Here is a 17770-nt window from a genome sequence, read left to right on the forward strand (position 1 = left end):
TTGTCCAAACCGTCAGACACGCAGCTCAGAAGAGAGGAAACACTCGGTTTCAGACATCTCTTTTTCTGACTCCCTTAAAACAGCTCTCCGGCTCAGCACAGCTCACATGCCTGCTGCTCGCTCCGCGTTTAGTCCCTGGGGAGCAGCAGCACCGCGCGCTGCCGTGGACAGACCCAGCTCTCCCCGGGGCAGTGCGGTACGGGCTCCCAGTCTCCCCGGGGGACGGCAGCGCTTACAGCCACGCTGCCAATGCCGTGCTGAAGAGGTTTCCAACCATCACGTGGCTCCCCGTTGGGACGAGCACGGGTGTTTTGCTGTACCATCCTATGAAAGCTGCAGCAAACAGGTCTGGTGTTCCTAAAAACCCAGTGTCTGGAGAGCAATCACAGGCCTCCCGCTGTCCGTTCAGCAAGGTGCAGGGCTATAGTCTGCTCAGGCCGCTGCGCCTGCGGCTGTTTTACCGTGCCAGCCTGGTCTCTCTGGAGACGTGCTTCCTCCACGCACCATGTAGTTGTGGCATGGGTAAGCTAAGATTTGCTAAAGCACCAGTGAGGCACAATACTGGCGGTGAGAAAGAATACTGCAGCTCTATCCATAGCTTAAAATGTCTCTGTTTCCTTGAAATAAGAACAGCTTCCTGTAAAACTGATGCAATTTAGCTGGATGCACACTAAGATCACGAAATAAAACGTTAAAGAAACCTTTCCAGCTGACATGCTAGACCTGAACCATCATCTCTGGCAATTCTTCTGCTGCTGCTACTTGAGAGGTTGTTTTCTAGTTTGTGAAAGTAAAATACTAGTAACATTATTTATAGCCAGACTTCATGCAACTATATCATGTTAAAGCTATAGCACAGCATGTTTTTGTATATACCTATTTATAGCTGCAATACTACTATCATCATAGACCCAACGATTCTCACTCCTCCTCTGACTCACTTAGAGCAGGCAGAAGTTGACTGCAGTCTTTTCTCAGACTTCACAGCGATGTGGACTGGCCCTATAGGATTAAAGCTGAATTCTCTAGAGGTGCCCGGCTACCCCTTAACTGAGCCCTACAGTCTTTAATGATCAACCAAGCTGGATCATTACTTATCATACGAAGAGAAAATTTCTCAAAGATATCCAGCAGTAGATGTAAAAATCTAAGACCAGAGGTCATCAAAAATGCTTACCCGATGTGATTTGTTCTTAAAGAAATTTCCAGTTCTCGGAGTACTTGAGTAGATTCTTGGACTCGTCTTCTGAATTTCTATAATTCAGTAAGCAGACAAAAATAACATTAAGACTCATGTGATGCTATTGAAAATATCAAAATCTCATACAGTGCAGACTGAGTAAATAAAACATTAAGGTAAGTTGAGAACCACTCTAAATCCTGAGGAATGCAACAGCAATAGTCAGACAGTCAACAAAAGCATACTCAGAAAAATAACTTCTGTTCCAAGGTACATTTTGGGTTTCCAGGATTAAGAAAATTAAAAGCCTGTAGATAAATATACATTTCTTTACAATACAAGCTTTGCTTTAGCATCAAACTCTTTGTAGAGAATTACAATGTTGAGACCAGATTCTCAGCTATGTCCTATAATTTTGCTCTTCTGACTTTACACCCACAACAAAAGATTTGCCAGAATTTATGTATAACCACCAAATTTGTGAGTGCAAGTCATTAATGAAATAACCAAGTGCTACCATCTGCATGCTTTAATAACTTGTAAGCACAAAATTGTATCTGCAAAATTAGAAGCTAGGAGGAGGCTACAAAGAAAGGCAGAAGTAAAACACTGCGTTGCAACACCGTAGAAAGAAGATGGTGTTTCATGTTGTCACCGTACAGGAGGAGGAAGAGCTACCTGGCAAAACATCGCTGTGAAATGGTGAGAGCACCCCACACTACTCCGTGGTTCGAAGCAGGCCCTGGTAATGGCAGAAGAGCCCCAAACGCACACCTGCGCATCTGAATTCTGGTAAAGCAGACTGCTCTTCCTTCGCTCCAAAAGCAGCTTGCAGCAGGACCACCTTCGGTGTCCGGACAGGCACTAAGAGCCAGCGATTCCTCCTCTCTAAGCTTCTCCCAGCTGGAGAAAGATGTCGTCTTCTCTCCTGTTTAATGCCCTCTGCGCTTGGAAATGCACCAAAACAGCCCGATCCCAGATTAAAAAGGTTCTTTTCTGATTTAGCTTAATCCAGTTGGATAAATTATTCCGGAGCAGCTGTTTTGGTAAATTGTCATTGGTGGACAAGCTAAAAGAGAGCAGCAGTGGACGGACAACAATAATCATATTGGAACTGCTGCATCTAACAGCTAACTAACTGGTCATCAGAAGTCACACACAAAGATTTGATATGTTTGGAAATGGTTTATAACTTTCAGCACACTAGGGATGCTGCTGCAAGTAGAATTATGTTCTGAACCCTAAGGAAAAAGGGGTTTGGTCTTAGTGCACCACAGCAATGAACCACAGTAAAATCTGGGCGACCATTTGGCAGTTCATAACTTTTATTGATTCAGTTGATTTACTGAGTTGAAGATGATAAGGAAGTGTAGGATTTACCTTGTCTTACTTACTCATGTGAAAGCTATTGATTGCCTTGTTTTCACAAGGAATTTGTCATGTTATTTAGGAACACTGGCTTACCGGCTGACTCAAGGTAAGGCTCTATCTTCAGTTCAGAAAACTGTTCGCAGACTGAAATAGATATCTCATTGTAAAATCCTAATAGACACAAGGCGCTATTAATTTTTACTTTGAAGGAGCTAGTTTAGTTGAGATCAGACATACATTTTCACTCGACCTCAGTTAATTAGCTCAAAGTGCAAAAATATAATGCCTAGTCTCCCCAGAGAGTTTATACAATATAACTCCAAGCAATATAAAACCTTACCTTGTTAGAAATAAAGGTAAAATATTGATGTAGCAAGAGGCAAAGACAGGAGATTGGGGTAAGAGGGCATGACAGAAATAGGCAGCATGTTCCCAGGTGTCCCATTGCATGAGTCTGATCCCTAGCTAGGCTCCCCTTTGCCACCACTGCAGAAAGCAATAAAGTAGTTCTGTGCTTTCGTGGACTGCAGAAGCCATCAAACTGCAATTTCTTTAAAAATGTATACTTTCAACACTTTAATTTTCCTGTTTGAAAATTCAGCTCAGACGAGAAGTAATTGTTTTCCTGGGAAGAGCCATTATGATCCCAATTACAACCCCAAACACACATTTCACAGCACATTTGGAACTACCTTCTCTTGGCCATCCGGGGGATTATCAGCGAAAACGCTGACACAACCACAATTACAGTAATAATTCTGGTAATATGAGCTCTCCCCGCAATACCATGCCGCCATCCAGAAGCCCATTTGTAAATCTTTCCGATTTGCAGCCCAGACTGAGGAAAGGCTGCTGGTGATACAGAGCACAACAAAAGAGAGGAACTCAATGGAGTTATTTTTAGGCTACTTTAGTTTTGTCATTTGTCATGGGAGTCTTACAGTAGCACGAGGATAAGAAAGGCTTCAATGTGTGCCCATGCACTAACCACAGAGCAAAGCCAAACACTAAACGAACTGCAAAAATCCTTCAGGAGAAAAACACAAAAGCCCCTGTTCAGCACTTTTTAAAACTATAACCAGCTACAGGCAAATTTAAAGAATGGTTTCCTACTTCTTGTCACAGCTCACAACAAGAGCAGCGCCGTCAGAAGACGTTACCACAGCCTTGAAGACATGAGCTCGTGGAGGCTGACCGAAAGCAGAGGATACCTAGTGTGTGCCTCCTGCGTTTCCCCAGGAACAGAGCACCTCTCCCGCGGCACGGAGCTGGCCCCAGGCTTGAAGCAACGTGTCGGGATCCGTGCTTTACTGCAGGGCACCCATCTCGGCTAATTGTACGGCGACACAAAGCAGCGATTGTGCACCACGAAACAGAGAGGCAGTCAATGGCAGGAACCGCTATGCTCTCATGGCCTTCTTATTTTTTTTCTTTTTTTTAAGGCTATTAAAACTATCAACACAGGATATGAACCGATATCCCAAGTAGTTAAATACCAAAGGTTCAATGATGGTAACTCTGAGATGTAAATTTGCTGCTATTCTGGGATCCTGGAGGCTAATGCTCAGCCTGCACAATACGCCCAGTGGGGAAGAAGTATCAGGCCCAGCCATAAGCAACCAGCCCTGGCACAGAAGCCAAGTCCAGGGACGTGCCACATCCGCGGGACGTTCTGCCTAGCCTTACGCATCCTGCTTCTCAGCAGGGCTGCTCTGCCCCGGGCCAGCCTGGCTTCGAGCGCTCGGTGGAGACCTCAAAGCCATCTGCATCCACAGACCAGCGGAGAGCAGCCACGTCAGTGCCTCCAGCAGAAACCCCTGGACACCTCCACGTCGGTGCAGGAGAACCACTCCATGGTCAGGCAACTGCGTTTGCCTCAAACACCCCTCCTGCGATAAGGTGACTCGGGCAAACTCTTAGCCTGGCTCACACTGAAAGTCAAATTTTTCTGCAGCCAACGGTGAGCTTCAGCTGACCGGCCTCCTGTCTGAGCACACAGCAAACGTCTTCCTCCTCTCTTGTGTTTTTGCTATTTCTGTATTTACCTCTGCATGTCAGGAGCACGCCCACAGGCTCTTTGCATCTCCTCAGCAACACATCTGGGGCAGGAGGCTTTACCTTTCCTCAGAAGCAGTGGGGAATGCTGCAGACAACTATCAGCACTAGCAAAATCTCATCTGCAAACTCTCAAAAGTGTTGGGATGTGCCAGTTGGCTTTTACCCACAACCTCACTAGATAAAGAGGCGCTGGTCCAAAGGACAAGCAGTATGTGCCTGAGTGTTTTGTGAGTGATGAACAGACAATTTTGGACAAAGTAATATTCAGAAGTATGGATGGGGCTCTGCAGCTATAACCCATCTTTACTTCACAGCCTTGAAAACTCTGATGAGACTGCAAGTGAGAGGGTGAACTAGTGCCAGTCTGAATTTTGTCATGTGGGTGAATGCCCAGAGAAAAGGACCCAAAACTTTAACATCCTTTTCACATGGGTGAGAAATGTGCCATCCGAGTGTCACAGGTTTTATCTGCTGCCAGCACTGCCCCCTCGGAGAGCAAGGCAGAGAGCAGAACGCAGTGATAGTTTGTTAGACTATTTATTGAACCTAAAGTTATTAAAACAATTTGTTCCATTTGTCAGATGTTCCTTTCTTTGCAACATCTGTTCTCCCTGCTTACTGAGCTGCAATGTCTTTCAAACTTCTCTCTGCTTCTCTCTGTGTTTTGTTACATCTCAGAGACTTCTCTTAGAGACTTTTGTAGGGCCTTTTAAAGAAAGGGAGGAAGGAACTGAACCCAGGACCGTGCTAGTGGAGCAACGAGAGACATACAGAAGGCAGCAGAACACTTCTCACCTTCCTCGTCACGGCGGGATCGAGATAGCCCTTTAATTTTTGGATATACGTATGTGGAGGATTCTTCACTTGAAATCTTTCCTGCAAAGAACATAAGAATAAATATCAGCCATTTTAAAACACTTTCTACATTTACTTATTTGTACATATAAAATAAATGCAAACACATATATTTACACAGTATACAGGTATAACATAAATTAATAGGTATATACTTAAAAATATATAATCTACAAACCTGTATTATACATGCTAATAAAATACACTTACGTGTATCTTTTGATTTTATGAAACGTTGTATATTTATATAGGATGCATAAAGATGTATTTTACATATTCAATTAAAATTCTAAAGTGTAATTGCACATATAAACACACATGTCTGAAATAACAGGGTTCCTGTTAGTTAGGAGTACTGAGAGAAAAGAGACACATTGCAAGAGAGAATGTATGTCTATGTCTATGTCTGATTGACAGATATCACCACAAAAGCTGAGACACTTTTTTATCATTTGGAACAAGCCTGAAAACACACGGAACACACTGAACGGTCTCTCCTTACGGAAGGAGCTACGTTATGTCATTGTTCAGTTTTCAAAAAATGAATGATGGAGTCTGCAAGCAGCGTTTTAACCCCATGATATTAAATTGGACTGTAAGACCAAAGGGATGGAGAACCACAAGCGGCGGAAGGTTTACGCAGAGCCCCCAGCCGCAGGCCTGCCCCGTCCTGCAGCTTTCCGTCCCCGCGCACGGGAGGGCACCGCACAGGCACAGCAACCGTCCTCTGCCACAAGCACGGCACGTTCACAAAACACATGCAACAGGAGCAAGAGCAAACGGCCTGGAAAAAAACACCAAATCCAAAAAGTAACCCGGAGATTGCACTTGACTTTGCCATACGGATCTCTTCAGAAAGCCCTCTGAGGTGATTCCTAGCTGAGGCAATGGCCTTCTCCAAACAGGCAAGAGCACTCATTTCCCACCTACACCGAACCGTCTGCAGCATCCCAACGCAGGTATCTCCACGACAGCAACAGCAGGCAAGAGGCCTTCATCAAGCCCAGCGCGTTCGGCTCACCATGGTGGAGCTCCACAAGCACACGATGGCTGGGTGCTCGGTCTCTACCTCCAATGCAACGCACACGCGAGGCTGGCCAGCTCGCCGGGCAATAACGCTGCAGGGGTTTTGCTGCCTGCCCTACCGCCCACTGCCCAAGAGTGTCTTCAGCACAGGGGAGGATGAACATTTCCACCCGTTGGTACTGGTTCTCCTTGAGAAACCAGCTCTCCCAGTGATGTACGATGACAGAGTGGGTACAAACGAGTGTGTACACCTTCTCCAAGCACAAGGACTGACTGACTACAAGAAATTATTGCATATTCCTTCCTAAAAAGGAAGGAAGGAGACCACTCGTGTTCCACCAACCTGCTGTCAAATTCCAGCTCCAGCACTTCAGAGACAAGGAAGAGGAGACAGGCCTCGCCACATCGCTGGCTTGCTCACCTCCGACAGCCTGAACGACGCTCTCTGAAGGCTCCTCTTCCGTTTTCAAATTGATTACATAATCACACGATGTTGTCATGTCCCCTTGCACATGACACTGAAGGGCTTGTTTATTCTATCTAAATATGCATTAAATACACACTGCCCAATTACATCATCTTGCTATCCGTGTCAACACCAAACTTGCGCACTATGACACTCATCATGTCTCGGATTAGGTCCCTGCCCCTTTTTCTGCCAAAATTGCTTGAATGAGGAGTGTATTGATAATTGAGGCGAGATGCCTAACAAATGAAGCAACAAACACTGCTGGTCTTTTTTTTTGAAAAAAAAACAGATTCACAGCTACGTCAGTCCAGCTGCACGGGCGCTCTGCTGGCCCGCACAACCGGCCGGACTGCCATTTCTGAGCCACCCCCAGCTCGCCTCAGCTCGGGGAGGGTTTTCTTCCAGGCCAACGTCACGTGAGGGCCAGCAGAGCTGATGGATCTCCATCACCGAGGGAAGTGAACCAGAAAATACTACTGAGGCCAACATTACATTACTGTGTAAATTCTGAACCAGGTGCCCAGCCCGGTCCCACTGGCGAAAGCTCTGGGAGCTGCCAGCCAGCTCTCCTTCCCCTTGGCTCTGCAAAGAGTCTTATGAAACCCAGTGACATGGGGGGCGATGGGTTACCCCCACTCACAGGCTTTACCTATGCAAAATATCTCATTACCCGTGAGCACATCTGCTTTCCTAATTGCTATTCTCTGTCAGCAGCGTGCCAGCTAAAGCATCTGCTGGCAACAGCTGGCAAACACCTGGCAGCTACAGCCCAGCTGGGGCCTGGAAGACTCCTCGCTGATGCAGCTACGCCTGGGGAAAAGGTGCTAATAGACAGTCTTACATATGCCTCTGAAATCAGTTCCTTTGACTAATTCTGTCTATTTTTTCACCTTGACTAGAAGCTTCCCTATCTCCCTCATCTGCTGACCTAGTCTAGTGATGAGAAATTCCCATCTGAGCCTGACACTCGGTTCTCATTGAAGGTTTTCCAGTAACTAATCCAAAGTCACTGGGACATTGTAGCATATACGGGGCCACTTAGCAAATCTATAATCCCAGACTCAGGATCAGCCACACTCAGAATCTAATGAGGGATGTCAGTGATGAACATCATGTCTGTGGGGTGCGTATTTTGAGAGCTGCTTGGTTTTTGCTTGCTCTTTTACCAGTTGCATAGCCAGTCTGAAATTTCTTCTATAAAAATGCTGTGAAACACAAATTATTCTGAGAGGAATATGCTGTGTCCAGACCTGTTAAGAGCATTACCAAAAGTCCTGATACTCTTTGTATCTTGGAGGAATTTTAAACTATTCTGCCCCTTCCCTTGGGGAAAGATCTCATAACAATTATCTCCTGATGTTACAGCTTTGCATTTTATAACCGATATTTGAAACCTCCATTTATTAGGTCAGGATGCAATTTTGACTACATTATCTAAAAGTTATTTCATAATGAATAGTAGATTACTGCCCAGTTACCAGAACAGACTGTCTAAACACCAAAAGTTGTTCCTGTTATTATCGTGCTACTCTCTGTAAAAAAAGTAATTCATCATGGTAGGAAAGAAAAAATGGACTAAAAATCTACCCTGTGGTCCACCCACCCCAGGCTGGGCTTTTTAAAGACAGATAACAGACATTTCTCTGTTCTTTCACAATGGGATTTCTTTCTCATGCAACTTCACATAGATGCAGCTACGGCTTCCCCCCAGCTCTACCGACGTGGACTCAGACACGTGCTTGGGTCCGTGGTCACTCCTGGTCTAACTCTTTGGACTTTCTGGTGTCCCCAAGTCCGAGAGTAAGTAGCATCGCCCTGCAGGACCTTCCAGGGCAGGGAACTCCAGGAGATACAGGGCACGACTGAAGCGCATGAAACGTGTGCAAGGGGACACTAGTGGTGGGAGCGAGGTTGGATGAGGTGGACGTGGAGTTGTAACTGCAATGACTAAAATGACAATGCAAATAAAGTGCAAGTGCTGGATTGAGCTGTTTGGGGGGAAAAAAGTAAGTAGGACATCAGTGCATTGCTCAAACAGAACTGTTTCTTCCCAATGCTAATGCTAACGTAATAGGATGGTACTGCAAAATGCAACCCAAGACACACTCCCTTCAGCAGGACGAGCTTTACAGCCCCAAGGGCAGCACCGGTATTAACGCATACAGCTGGCTGGGCAAGCGACTCCAAACAAACCTTAAACTCAGGCGTTTCCGCACATCTGATGCATCGCTGCAGGTGGCAAAGGGATAAACAGGCTGCCGTTCCCGGGCCGCGGGCTGCAGAGCTATGCGAGCTATGCGCGCACGCCCGCGAGCCGACGCCGCGCCGAGAGCAGCCCCCGGCTGAGCCCGGCACAGCAGCTCGTCCAGCTTGGCTCTCGCTCACTAAGACAGTCCCTTTTCTGCCCTCAGAGTATTTAGAAAATAAACAGGGTTTGCGGTGATGGAAAGGAAGGGGCAATATTTGTATCTTCTAACCTCCGACAACAAAGAACGAGGCTGCGCCAAGGCACAGGGCCAAACGCGGAGCCGGGTTAAGCGGCCTCGTTCTGCTGACAAGTGGCAACTGTTCTCATCAGCTCTTAATCTGCCCGGCGGACTATGAGGGAATTAAGGGTTTGAAACTCATGTGTTTGTAAAAAATACGTCTTCATTAGACTCCTCTGTCTTTGTGTGTATACAATTACCTATGAAACTGCATAATTGCAGTTAAATTGCTGCTAATTGGAACTGCTGCCAGGGTGTTGTGAAAGACACGAGCAAGACGCAGATGCACAGAGTTAAAGACAGGTCTGGAAGTGGCGTGCCAAGACTTAATCGCCCGGCTCCCACCGGCACAAACAGAAGTGATCTGCTCAGCGCCGGGACGTGTGCGGTGCTCAGCCCCAGCCTCTGCCCCCCGGCACTGGGAGCAGGGAGCTGGCCATGAATGCAGCACACGCTCCAGGAGGAAGGAACACACCCGCAGATGTTGGCAGGGGCTTTTCCGAAGAAAAAGAAAGCAAATAAAATAAACCAGTTTAAGTAATAAGACATCAATACCCAAAGCACCTCACTTGCTAGCTTACTTTCTGCACCTCTCGCAGAACGGTGTCGGGCCAGGTTCTCGTTCAGACTTACAAGCCCCTTAGGATGCCGCAGACTGTGGCTTTACAGCGGGCATAAATGTAAGCATGTAGAAGTACTTTACATCCATTAACTCCTTTCACAAGCTCTGTACTCTGCTGGAGGGACGAGAAAACTCACTTTGCTGTAAAGGAGAATCTGGCCCATTGCGGGCCAGGAAAGAGTTTGCTAGAGGTACGCGAACCTCAGAGACCACAACCATTTCTCATTTTTCCCCCACCACAATAGTTTTGTATGAGCTCTAGGGATATTACAGCATCTTAATACTGACCTCTTCCCCTACAAACAACTGAAGGTGCAAGTGTTTGCACTATGCAATGGATAACCATGTCCAAATATTATCATTTACATCTGCAAAGTTGGGCATAAAAGTGAAGGTCAGTTTTCCAAGGAAGGCAAGTAGTCTGCACGTGAGAGCAAGCTGTGCGTACGGCAGAGCAACCGGCTCTTCCGAGAGCCCCGACTCTGACACTTGACAAGGTCCCACATTAGCTTTAGTATTTATTCTTCCTCTTCTTGGGAGTTCTCTAATGCTGATGCAGCTCTGCTGTGTTTAGTCTAATCCTCTAGAGAAGTTATTTTATTCTTTTGAATACATTCCTCCTACTTAATAATCAGGCATCATCTATTGGAATGACATGAGCTTTTCCTAACTACCAGCTTTAGTATCTGTAGTCTTCAGAATGAAATGCTTAAAGGCAGTCAGTTAGCAAATTCAGTATTCTATGATGCAGATACTACAAGTTTTTGTTTGCTTTCTCAAAAGCTAGCTGCAATTATGTACTTACCTAATAATCTCCACAGGTAGTTTACAAAAAGAAAAAAAGACACTGCCTTTTATACAGAGGAATTATTCGGGCTGAAAGATTTTAAAGCAGTTAACAGTGAACAGCAGATACCAGCAACGCTCTTCTCTAACTAGCGATCACCGATCAGCTGTGCTAAACATTTAGTCCTGAAAACTTTTTAATAGTTCCTTAAAGTGTTTTCTGCTTTGGAAAGTCCTGAGAGATTAGCTTTAAAAACTGCCCTTTCCTGGATATGGCTGCTGTCGTGGTTCATCCAGCTTCGGCTGTTTTGCATTGAGGCCGGCACGTCGCAGGCGGCAGGAGCTGGGGATCGATGCTGAGCAGCACCCGCAGCCCGAGCCCCTGCGACGCCGCCGGGGGGGCGGGACGCTGAAACCTGCAATCTAAGCAGCAGGATTTTTACTTGTAAGGGCATCCCTGTATCGTATGTTGGATTTATTCCTATTTCCCACCACAATTAAATTCCAAAGGGCCCTATTGGCTTTCATTCCCTATGGGATCAGAGAAGTGTCTATGTAGTTGAGCAATATTGCTTTAGGCTTTTTTGTAAAAATTATGATCTTCAGCCCTAGCCTTACCTTTCCAAACACCACCCTTACACTGACTAACTTACTCCAGCTCAGCTGCCCACCAAGGTGGAAAGAAGCGCGAAAGGCTGTTCCCATTTTACAGTCTGAAAAACTGAGTGTCCTTGCCATTGCCAAGGCCGCAGGGTGGGTGACGGCACCAGCGCTCCCAGCTCCCAGGCAGGCGCTCGGATCCCGGACGCATCCCACTCCGACCACCGGCCCTCATCCGTTCTTCGTCCCTGGATTACCAGGGACAACGGCAGCGTGGGCTTCCAATACAAAATTACCCTTTCTCCACTTATGTAAAATAAATGCCAGGCAAAGGGCGAAGCCGCGGGACCCTGCCCTCCCCAGAGAGACCTGGCACCAGCCGCGGAGCGAACCGCACGAGGCCCCATGCAGCAAAACGTACGTCCTCTCCTTGCATTCTTGAATAGCACTTCTTGGCCCGTAGAGACTAGCGCTTCTGAGTACAACACTGGCCCGTGCAGGATCACACGCCCTACGGCTAACACCGAGGCACCGCTATTTCCATGTAATTAGCTACCGTAAATAACAGGTTAAAAATTGCTGCTTTTTCCTGTTTCCTTCTCCTCGCCACTCTTGGCAGTTCATAACTGCTCATCACGCAAAACTTGCTTCCAAAATATAAACGCACCCGGCAAGGGCTCTAATGCTATTTGATCCAGGAGGCTGGGGATTTTTAGCACTCGCACTTTAAAATTCACATTCAGCTCTCCAAACGTCACGGAGCAAAGAGGTATGCCTGTTGGCGTCATCACAATTTGTACATTATCAGTTCCTCTTATGGCCGTCCCCGACCCGCGTTGTTAAGACATGACACGGTTAATAAATTCCAATGGGATCTATCTTATCCTCGTTGCCTCTGTGACTCACACGAGCGTCAACGCTACCTACAAACCTGAAATGGGGAAAGCACGGACTGACAATGATTTTATTCTTTGTCAGCTACCTAGCAAGCAGATTAACTTAATTTTCCCGAATAAAAGGTCCTTTCTTGCTTGAAAACTTGTTGAGGATCGGTGTTATATGGCAGAACAACGGACAATGGGAGGCAAGAGAAATGCAGGGAAACGCACACAGCCGGCTCTGCCGGGGCTGCGGCGAGGGAGGGGCAGAGCAAGCGGCGGGACGACGCGGATGCGGCCGCGGGCAGCTCTCGCCGGGAAGATGAAACCCACGCGCATTGCTCAACACCGAGATCACCTCGTCCCCAGCCTCTCCCTCCAGAGCAGGAAACAACGAGGATTCAGGGAAAAGCTTGAATGAGGAAGCATGAAACTATTCCTACTGCTTTCGCTACCAACAGTCTTTTCCCGATGGATACAACAAGGGAGGGGAGGCACTTTACTTTGGCAGAGAAAAGGACCTGTCAGATTTCTCTCCTTCCTCTTCCATGGGATCTCAAGCAGAACTGGATACATCTCTTGGTCACCCAAATCTGGAAAATGGATTTACTCTGAAACCAGGAAACTGTGGCTTTTCCAGTATTCCTTTGCTTTCAAAAATAGTCAGGACATTTTCTGCCTCAGTGACATATGTTATTGGTATTACCCTTACTAACTTGTTTCATCCGCGGGATACACATACCTTGGGAGAGCACATAAAGTATCTGCGTCGGATCCCAGGCCGCAAGCAGCAGCCCTTTGGTCCGTAACCCTCCCAGATGGCGAACGCTGGTCAAGGACGGCGGACGAACAGGGCTGGATGCTGGCGTCTTCCCACTCCCAAAGTACCAACACGTCGTAAAAGCACCTATTCCATCCCTGAACAGAATTTGAGGGCCGGCACGAGAGAATTTCCTTTTCTATGTCTTATTACGAAACGAAACGACGGCAGCCGTTCACCTCCGCACTAACGGTAACACCCTGGGGCAGATTTCCGCAGCGCAGAGGGATCTGTTTCCACCACTATTAACTTTCTGCAGAATCGGGTCACCGCCATGTCAGTAGGGACCTGGCCGAGACAGGGAAACCGCAGACAGTCCACAGCACGCTGACAACACCGACTCCTCCTGCCAGGCCCCCCAACTTCGTGCCCCTCGTGCACGTCCCACTGCTGCCGTTCCTCGGGGTCTGGCCTTTAAGGAGCCACCTTCCACGTGGCCACGGAGCCGGATAAACCTCTCTGTGAAGGTCTCTACTGTCCAGCTGCTTATGAGTTCAATAAAACACTGGATTTTCTATCACTATAGCTTAAAGACAACCCATGGTTGTCTATATAGCTGGTATACCAAATGTTTATATTTTTTGCAAAGGCTCTTGAAACAGAGCTGTAAATGGCAACTGGAGAAGATACAAAGATGTGAAAAGTACTGGCTGGATGGTGTCAAGAAATCCAGCTCTCTCCTGCAAAAGGAGTAATGGCACCATACGGTAACCCCTAACGTAAGATGTCTCTTTTCAGTCACCCTCTCTTTATCAAATATCCAAGGAGCAGTTTGGGGCTTACCTCTGATACTGCTGTCAAACAGTCAGTGGCACAGCATCCCAGGGAGATCTCTATCCAGGCTCAATCCCGCCTGCCAGCTGTTTCTCCGTGAGGAACCCACCCAAGACCCAAAGGCAACACGCAGCACTGCTGTCTCAACTGCTCTGCTATTTGCACGCTGAACAGGACTGCGTGTGCATTCAGAGTAACTCCCAGCCTGAAGCCAAAGGGCACAAAGGCATTTGTAGACTCTTCCCAGGTCTCTGGACTTTAAAATGGCTCTCCGTGCTCTACAGAAAGGAAAGGTATATGCCGTTTCCCCTCTGCACAACTCGGGCAAAAAAGCGTAGAAGAGGAAAGAGTGCGAAAAGCAAGCCTGGATCCGAGCGGTGTGATTGCAAGGTATAAGCTAGTATGAACTGCGGAGGTTTATGATACAACTTCTGGCAGAATAGGAGCCTACTGATGAATATTTTTGTCTTATTAATTAGGAAAATGGTCTAACAACGACAGTTAAAGCTTGTTTAATATAAGTACATATGAACACAGATCTTTAGGGTCCCTCTGTGGTTCCAGATGTTATCCTTTCTAGGCTATTTTGAATGCTGTTTATTTTTGAGAGTAAAATCTCAAAACACCAGATTTCTGTGCTTGGACTCTCCCTTCACCATGATCTTCCGCCAAAAAGCACGCCAAGATAAACCTCACTTCCCGAAGGCAATTTTAGACATTGAAGTCAAGGGGAATACCAAATTCGTCTGCAGCATAACCAAGGTTTCACTCCCAGAGCTGAAACACAGACGAGCGTGGTGCAACCTATTCACCCGAGGATTTTGTTCCAAAAGGGTGTACACCACTCGCACACTTTCATTTTTAGTCACACGCCAAAACCCTAGAGCTGAGCAGGGAACTCTTATATTGCTGCACCGAATGTGGCCTTGCTCTGGGTGCAATGAGCATGTGACATGGCCCCACAGCATGGCATGGACCCATGACCCATGGCGTTTGGGTGTAAATCGTATGACTTCCCGGCAACCCTCCCCTTCCTCTTAGGTCTCCTAACCTGCTATTCCCCACACATCTTAGGCATCTCCCAAGGAGGTCTCTGCCCCTGCCATGTTGCGCCCTGCCACAGTTTGCCATTAGAGGGCATTGAAGAACTTTGTGAGATGATCCCACCCTCCCCCTGGACATCTCTGTCCCCTCTGTAATACCTCCCTCCGCAAGGCTGGGACAAAGCCCCGGACTACCACCAAACATAACTCTCCAGGAAGGCCGTAAACCGAAAGGGTATCTCATTATGTCAGGAAATTTTATCACCTTCTCTGCTTGGCTCCTTCCCAACACTCACCTTCCCCAGCTGACCTGCCCCGCGGTCCCTTCCAGGCTGGAGGGCCTGCAATCAGGGATGCAGGGATGCACTGGGATGAGCATTTCTCGGACGATCCCCCAACCTGCTCCTCCAAGGATACTCTCTGAGGTGAGAGGAAGGGCCACAGCTCTCAAACAAGGGTCCTCAGAGCTCTTCTCTCCACATAAATCCTGAAACCACTAGCTGGGCAGGAACAGAGACAGACCCTAAGCTGGTCACAGCATGTCCTCCAAACCGTGAGCAGGGATGAGGGGCAGGACAGGAGCCCTACCCACCCCCCCACCTTCTCCCCCAGAACCGCAACCATCGGCCCACCCCGTCCTGCCCTCCATGCCAGCCCACCTACAACCACGCCAGCAACTAACATCTGCCACTGGGTCACGGCCCTGCCCCGAGCTCCAGTCTGCCTGCGTTCAGCTAGATGTATCTGGGACTAAGACTGCCCGTCTGCCTACCTTAGCCCGGTGAGACACTATCATGACCATTACAAATACGTGAGCAGCAGCAGGAATACTGGTTTTGCTCTTCCTGCCTTCCATAAATTTACTCCTTGCTCGCTAAACCAGAGGTCAGGGAGCAGCTTTCACAACAGCAGCAGCAAAGCTGAGAAGGCTCAAAAGGTTTATAGACCACACTGGATGAGTCCTCCACAAGCAGCCCTGCAATCCCCACCGGGCTTCAGCAGAAAGTGCATAATCCTGCTCAAGGAAGATTTGAGATTATTATTATTATATTAAGCATGAGATCAGTAGTTCCCCACTTCCGTTAATCTTAGTTCCGTAAATGAAGAGGTCCTTTTGTGGACTAAACCTTCTGATGCCCTAATTAATGCCCCTAACACCCTAATGCCCCAGCAACTAGTTCTCAAAATATTTCAAAGACAAGCGACCAGGGCCTGCTTCACAAGCTATTTAGAAAATATCATTTAAGAGCAATTTCTTTAGTCTGGACCCTTCTCCTGAGCACAGGACTATGCAGAGTAAGAGTTAATTTCTTCAAGCTATTTCATTAATTTACATGCTCTGTCCTTCAATAAGCAAAAAAGGACGAAAAATGGTGTAACGGGTGATTCCAATACAAAACAGCAGTTCAAATTCTGCTTCCACATTAAAATAGCCATTCTGTACAAAAATTATTCACGGAAGTATTTTTAGCCATGTACCATAATTATGTGGACAGCTATAAATATTTCACACACCATATGCTGTGTTGTGGTGCTTTTCCAGACACCTGCTCCATGCTGCGCTAACTCACAGCGGCTGGCCAGCACTCACAGGGGACGTCGGGGCCGCTGGGCCGTTGTGACAGATAACAGACGTGCAGTCCGTTGGCTCCCAATGCGTGTCCCCTCCGATGGCTGGAGCCTGGAAAGGGCGGCGCGCTGTCAGCTCCCTACTTTTGGGGATTTTCACCGGATTAGAGTCTGCAGTGCCAGTTACGACAGTCCGATGCTGCTGCTTCTCTGCTCACCCTCTCAAAGCAATGGGAAGTGGATTCATCTCAACCCTGGGATGGGTTCAGCACGTTGCAAAAGGAGCTATTAAGATATGCAGTTACTCCAGGTTGCAAAGTTTCCTCACTGTGTATTTCCACCTGTCCATCTCTCTTCTCTTGCCGTGGAGTTTAGGGCTGAGATGAATCAGCAGCAGCTGCGTGTTGCAGCGGGTGGGTCAGCTCTGAGGTGCGAGTGAGCACACCAAGGCTGTGATGCAACTACTTCTGCCTGTCCCACTGCCAAATTGGTGCAAACTGAGAACATACAAACTCGTGCACAGAGCTCACATTTCTTGAATGTTCACGTTTTGAATGTGCATGCTCTACGCTAACATCCCAGAAGAAACAAATCATTCACAGTAGATGAAGCAATCTGCTCAGGATCACTACTGAAACTTTAAATAGTGCAATGCTTTAAGTCTTCCGCACAGAAAACTCCTGGAAAGAAGTAGGTAATTCTGTAACCAACTTTTCTTTAAGGTAACTGGATTTCATCACAGGCTCAACTCCTGTGATGGATAAACAGGAAAAGTCTCACAAACCTATTCATTCTATGTTCCTGAACTCATAGCATGTCTGTACCTTCCGCCAAACTCGCATCCTGGTCCCTCTGTGTTTACATTTCAAAGAAACATCCTCCCCTTCCAGTCCTGGATCAATTGTTTTCCTTAGCAATTACTTTTGAAGTTTATGCTAGAACTTGATTTTGGTGTTGGCTCACAAATACACTCAACTTCTGCACGCTTCACTTCCTCTAAATGTTGTAGTTTCTGTTCATTTGTCACGGCAGAGCCAACCTGCTGTTATATACTACTGCCAGGTCCGTACTCCACAGCAGAGCTTACACACAAGAGATGTCCCAACCTATGGTGCTGCGTAAGGCTGTCGTCCAGCCTCTGGAGATGAAGAGGTAGCTCAGGCTGCGCGACCATTCATGTTGCACTGAAGGGACAGCTCACACCAGTTGCGATAATGGCTTAGGATGTGGAAA

At 47.2% G+C, this 17770-nt stretch overlaps 1 protein-coding gene across 9 annotated transcripts in view; it reads right to left on the minus strand.

Annotated features, from left to right (window-relative positions):
* The window catches only part of FMNL2 (formin like 2), a 174038-nt gene that overhangs the window by 61240 nt on the left and 95028 nt on the right, over positions 1-17770 (minus strand). For all 9 annotated transcript variants that reach the window (XM_064514533.1, XM_064514537.1, XM_064514534.1 and 6 more), the window contains exons 3-4: positions 5405-5485; positions 1178-1254 (exon numbers count right to left, since the gene is read on the minus strand). In XM_064514533.1, the coding sequence (XP_064370603.1) occupies positions 1178-1254; positions 5405-5485 (158 nt within the window). The remainder of the gene's footprint in view (positions 1-1177; positions 1255-5404; positions 5486-17770) is intronic.

This window comes from Dromaius novaehollandiae, chromosome 7 (assembly GCF_036370855.1).
Source record: "Dromaius novaehollandiae isolate bDroNov1 chromosome 7, bDroNov1.hap1, whole genome shotgun sequence".
Taxonomy (NCBI): Eukaryota; Metazoa; Chordata; class Aves; order Casuariiformes; family Dromaiidae; genus Dromaius; species Dromaius novaehollandiae.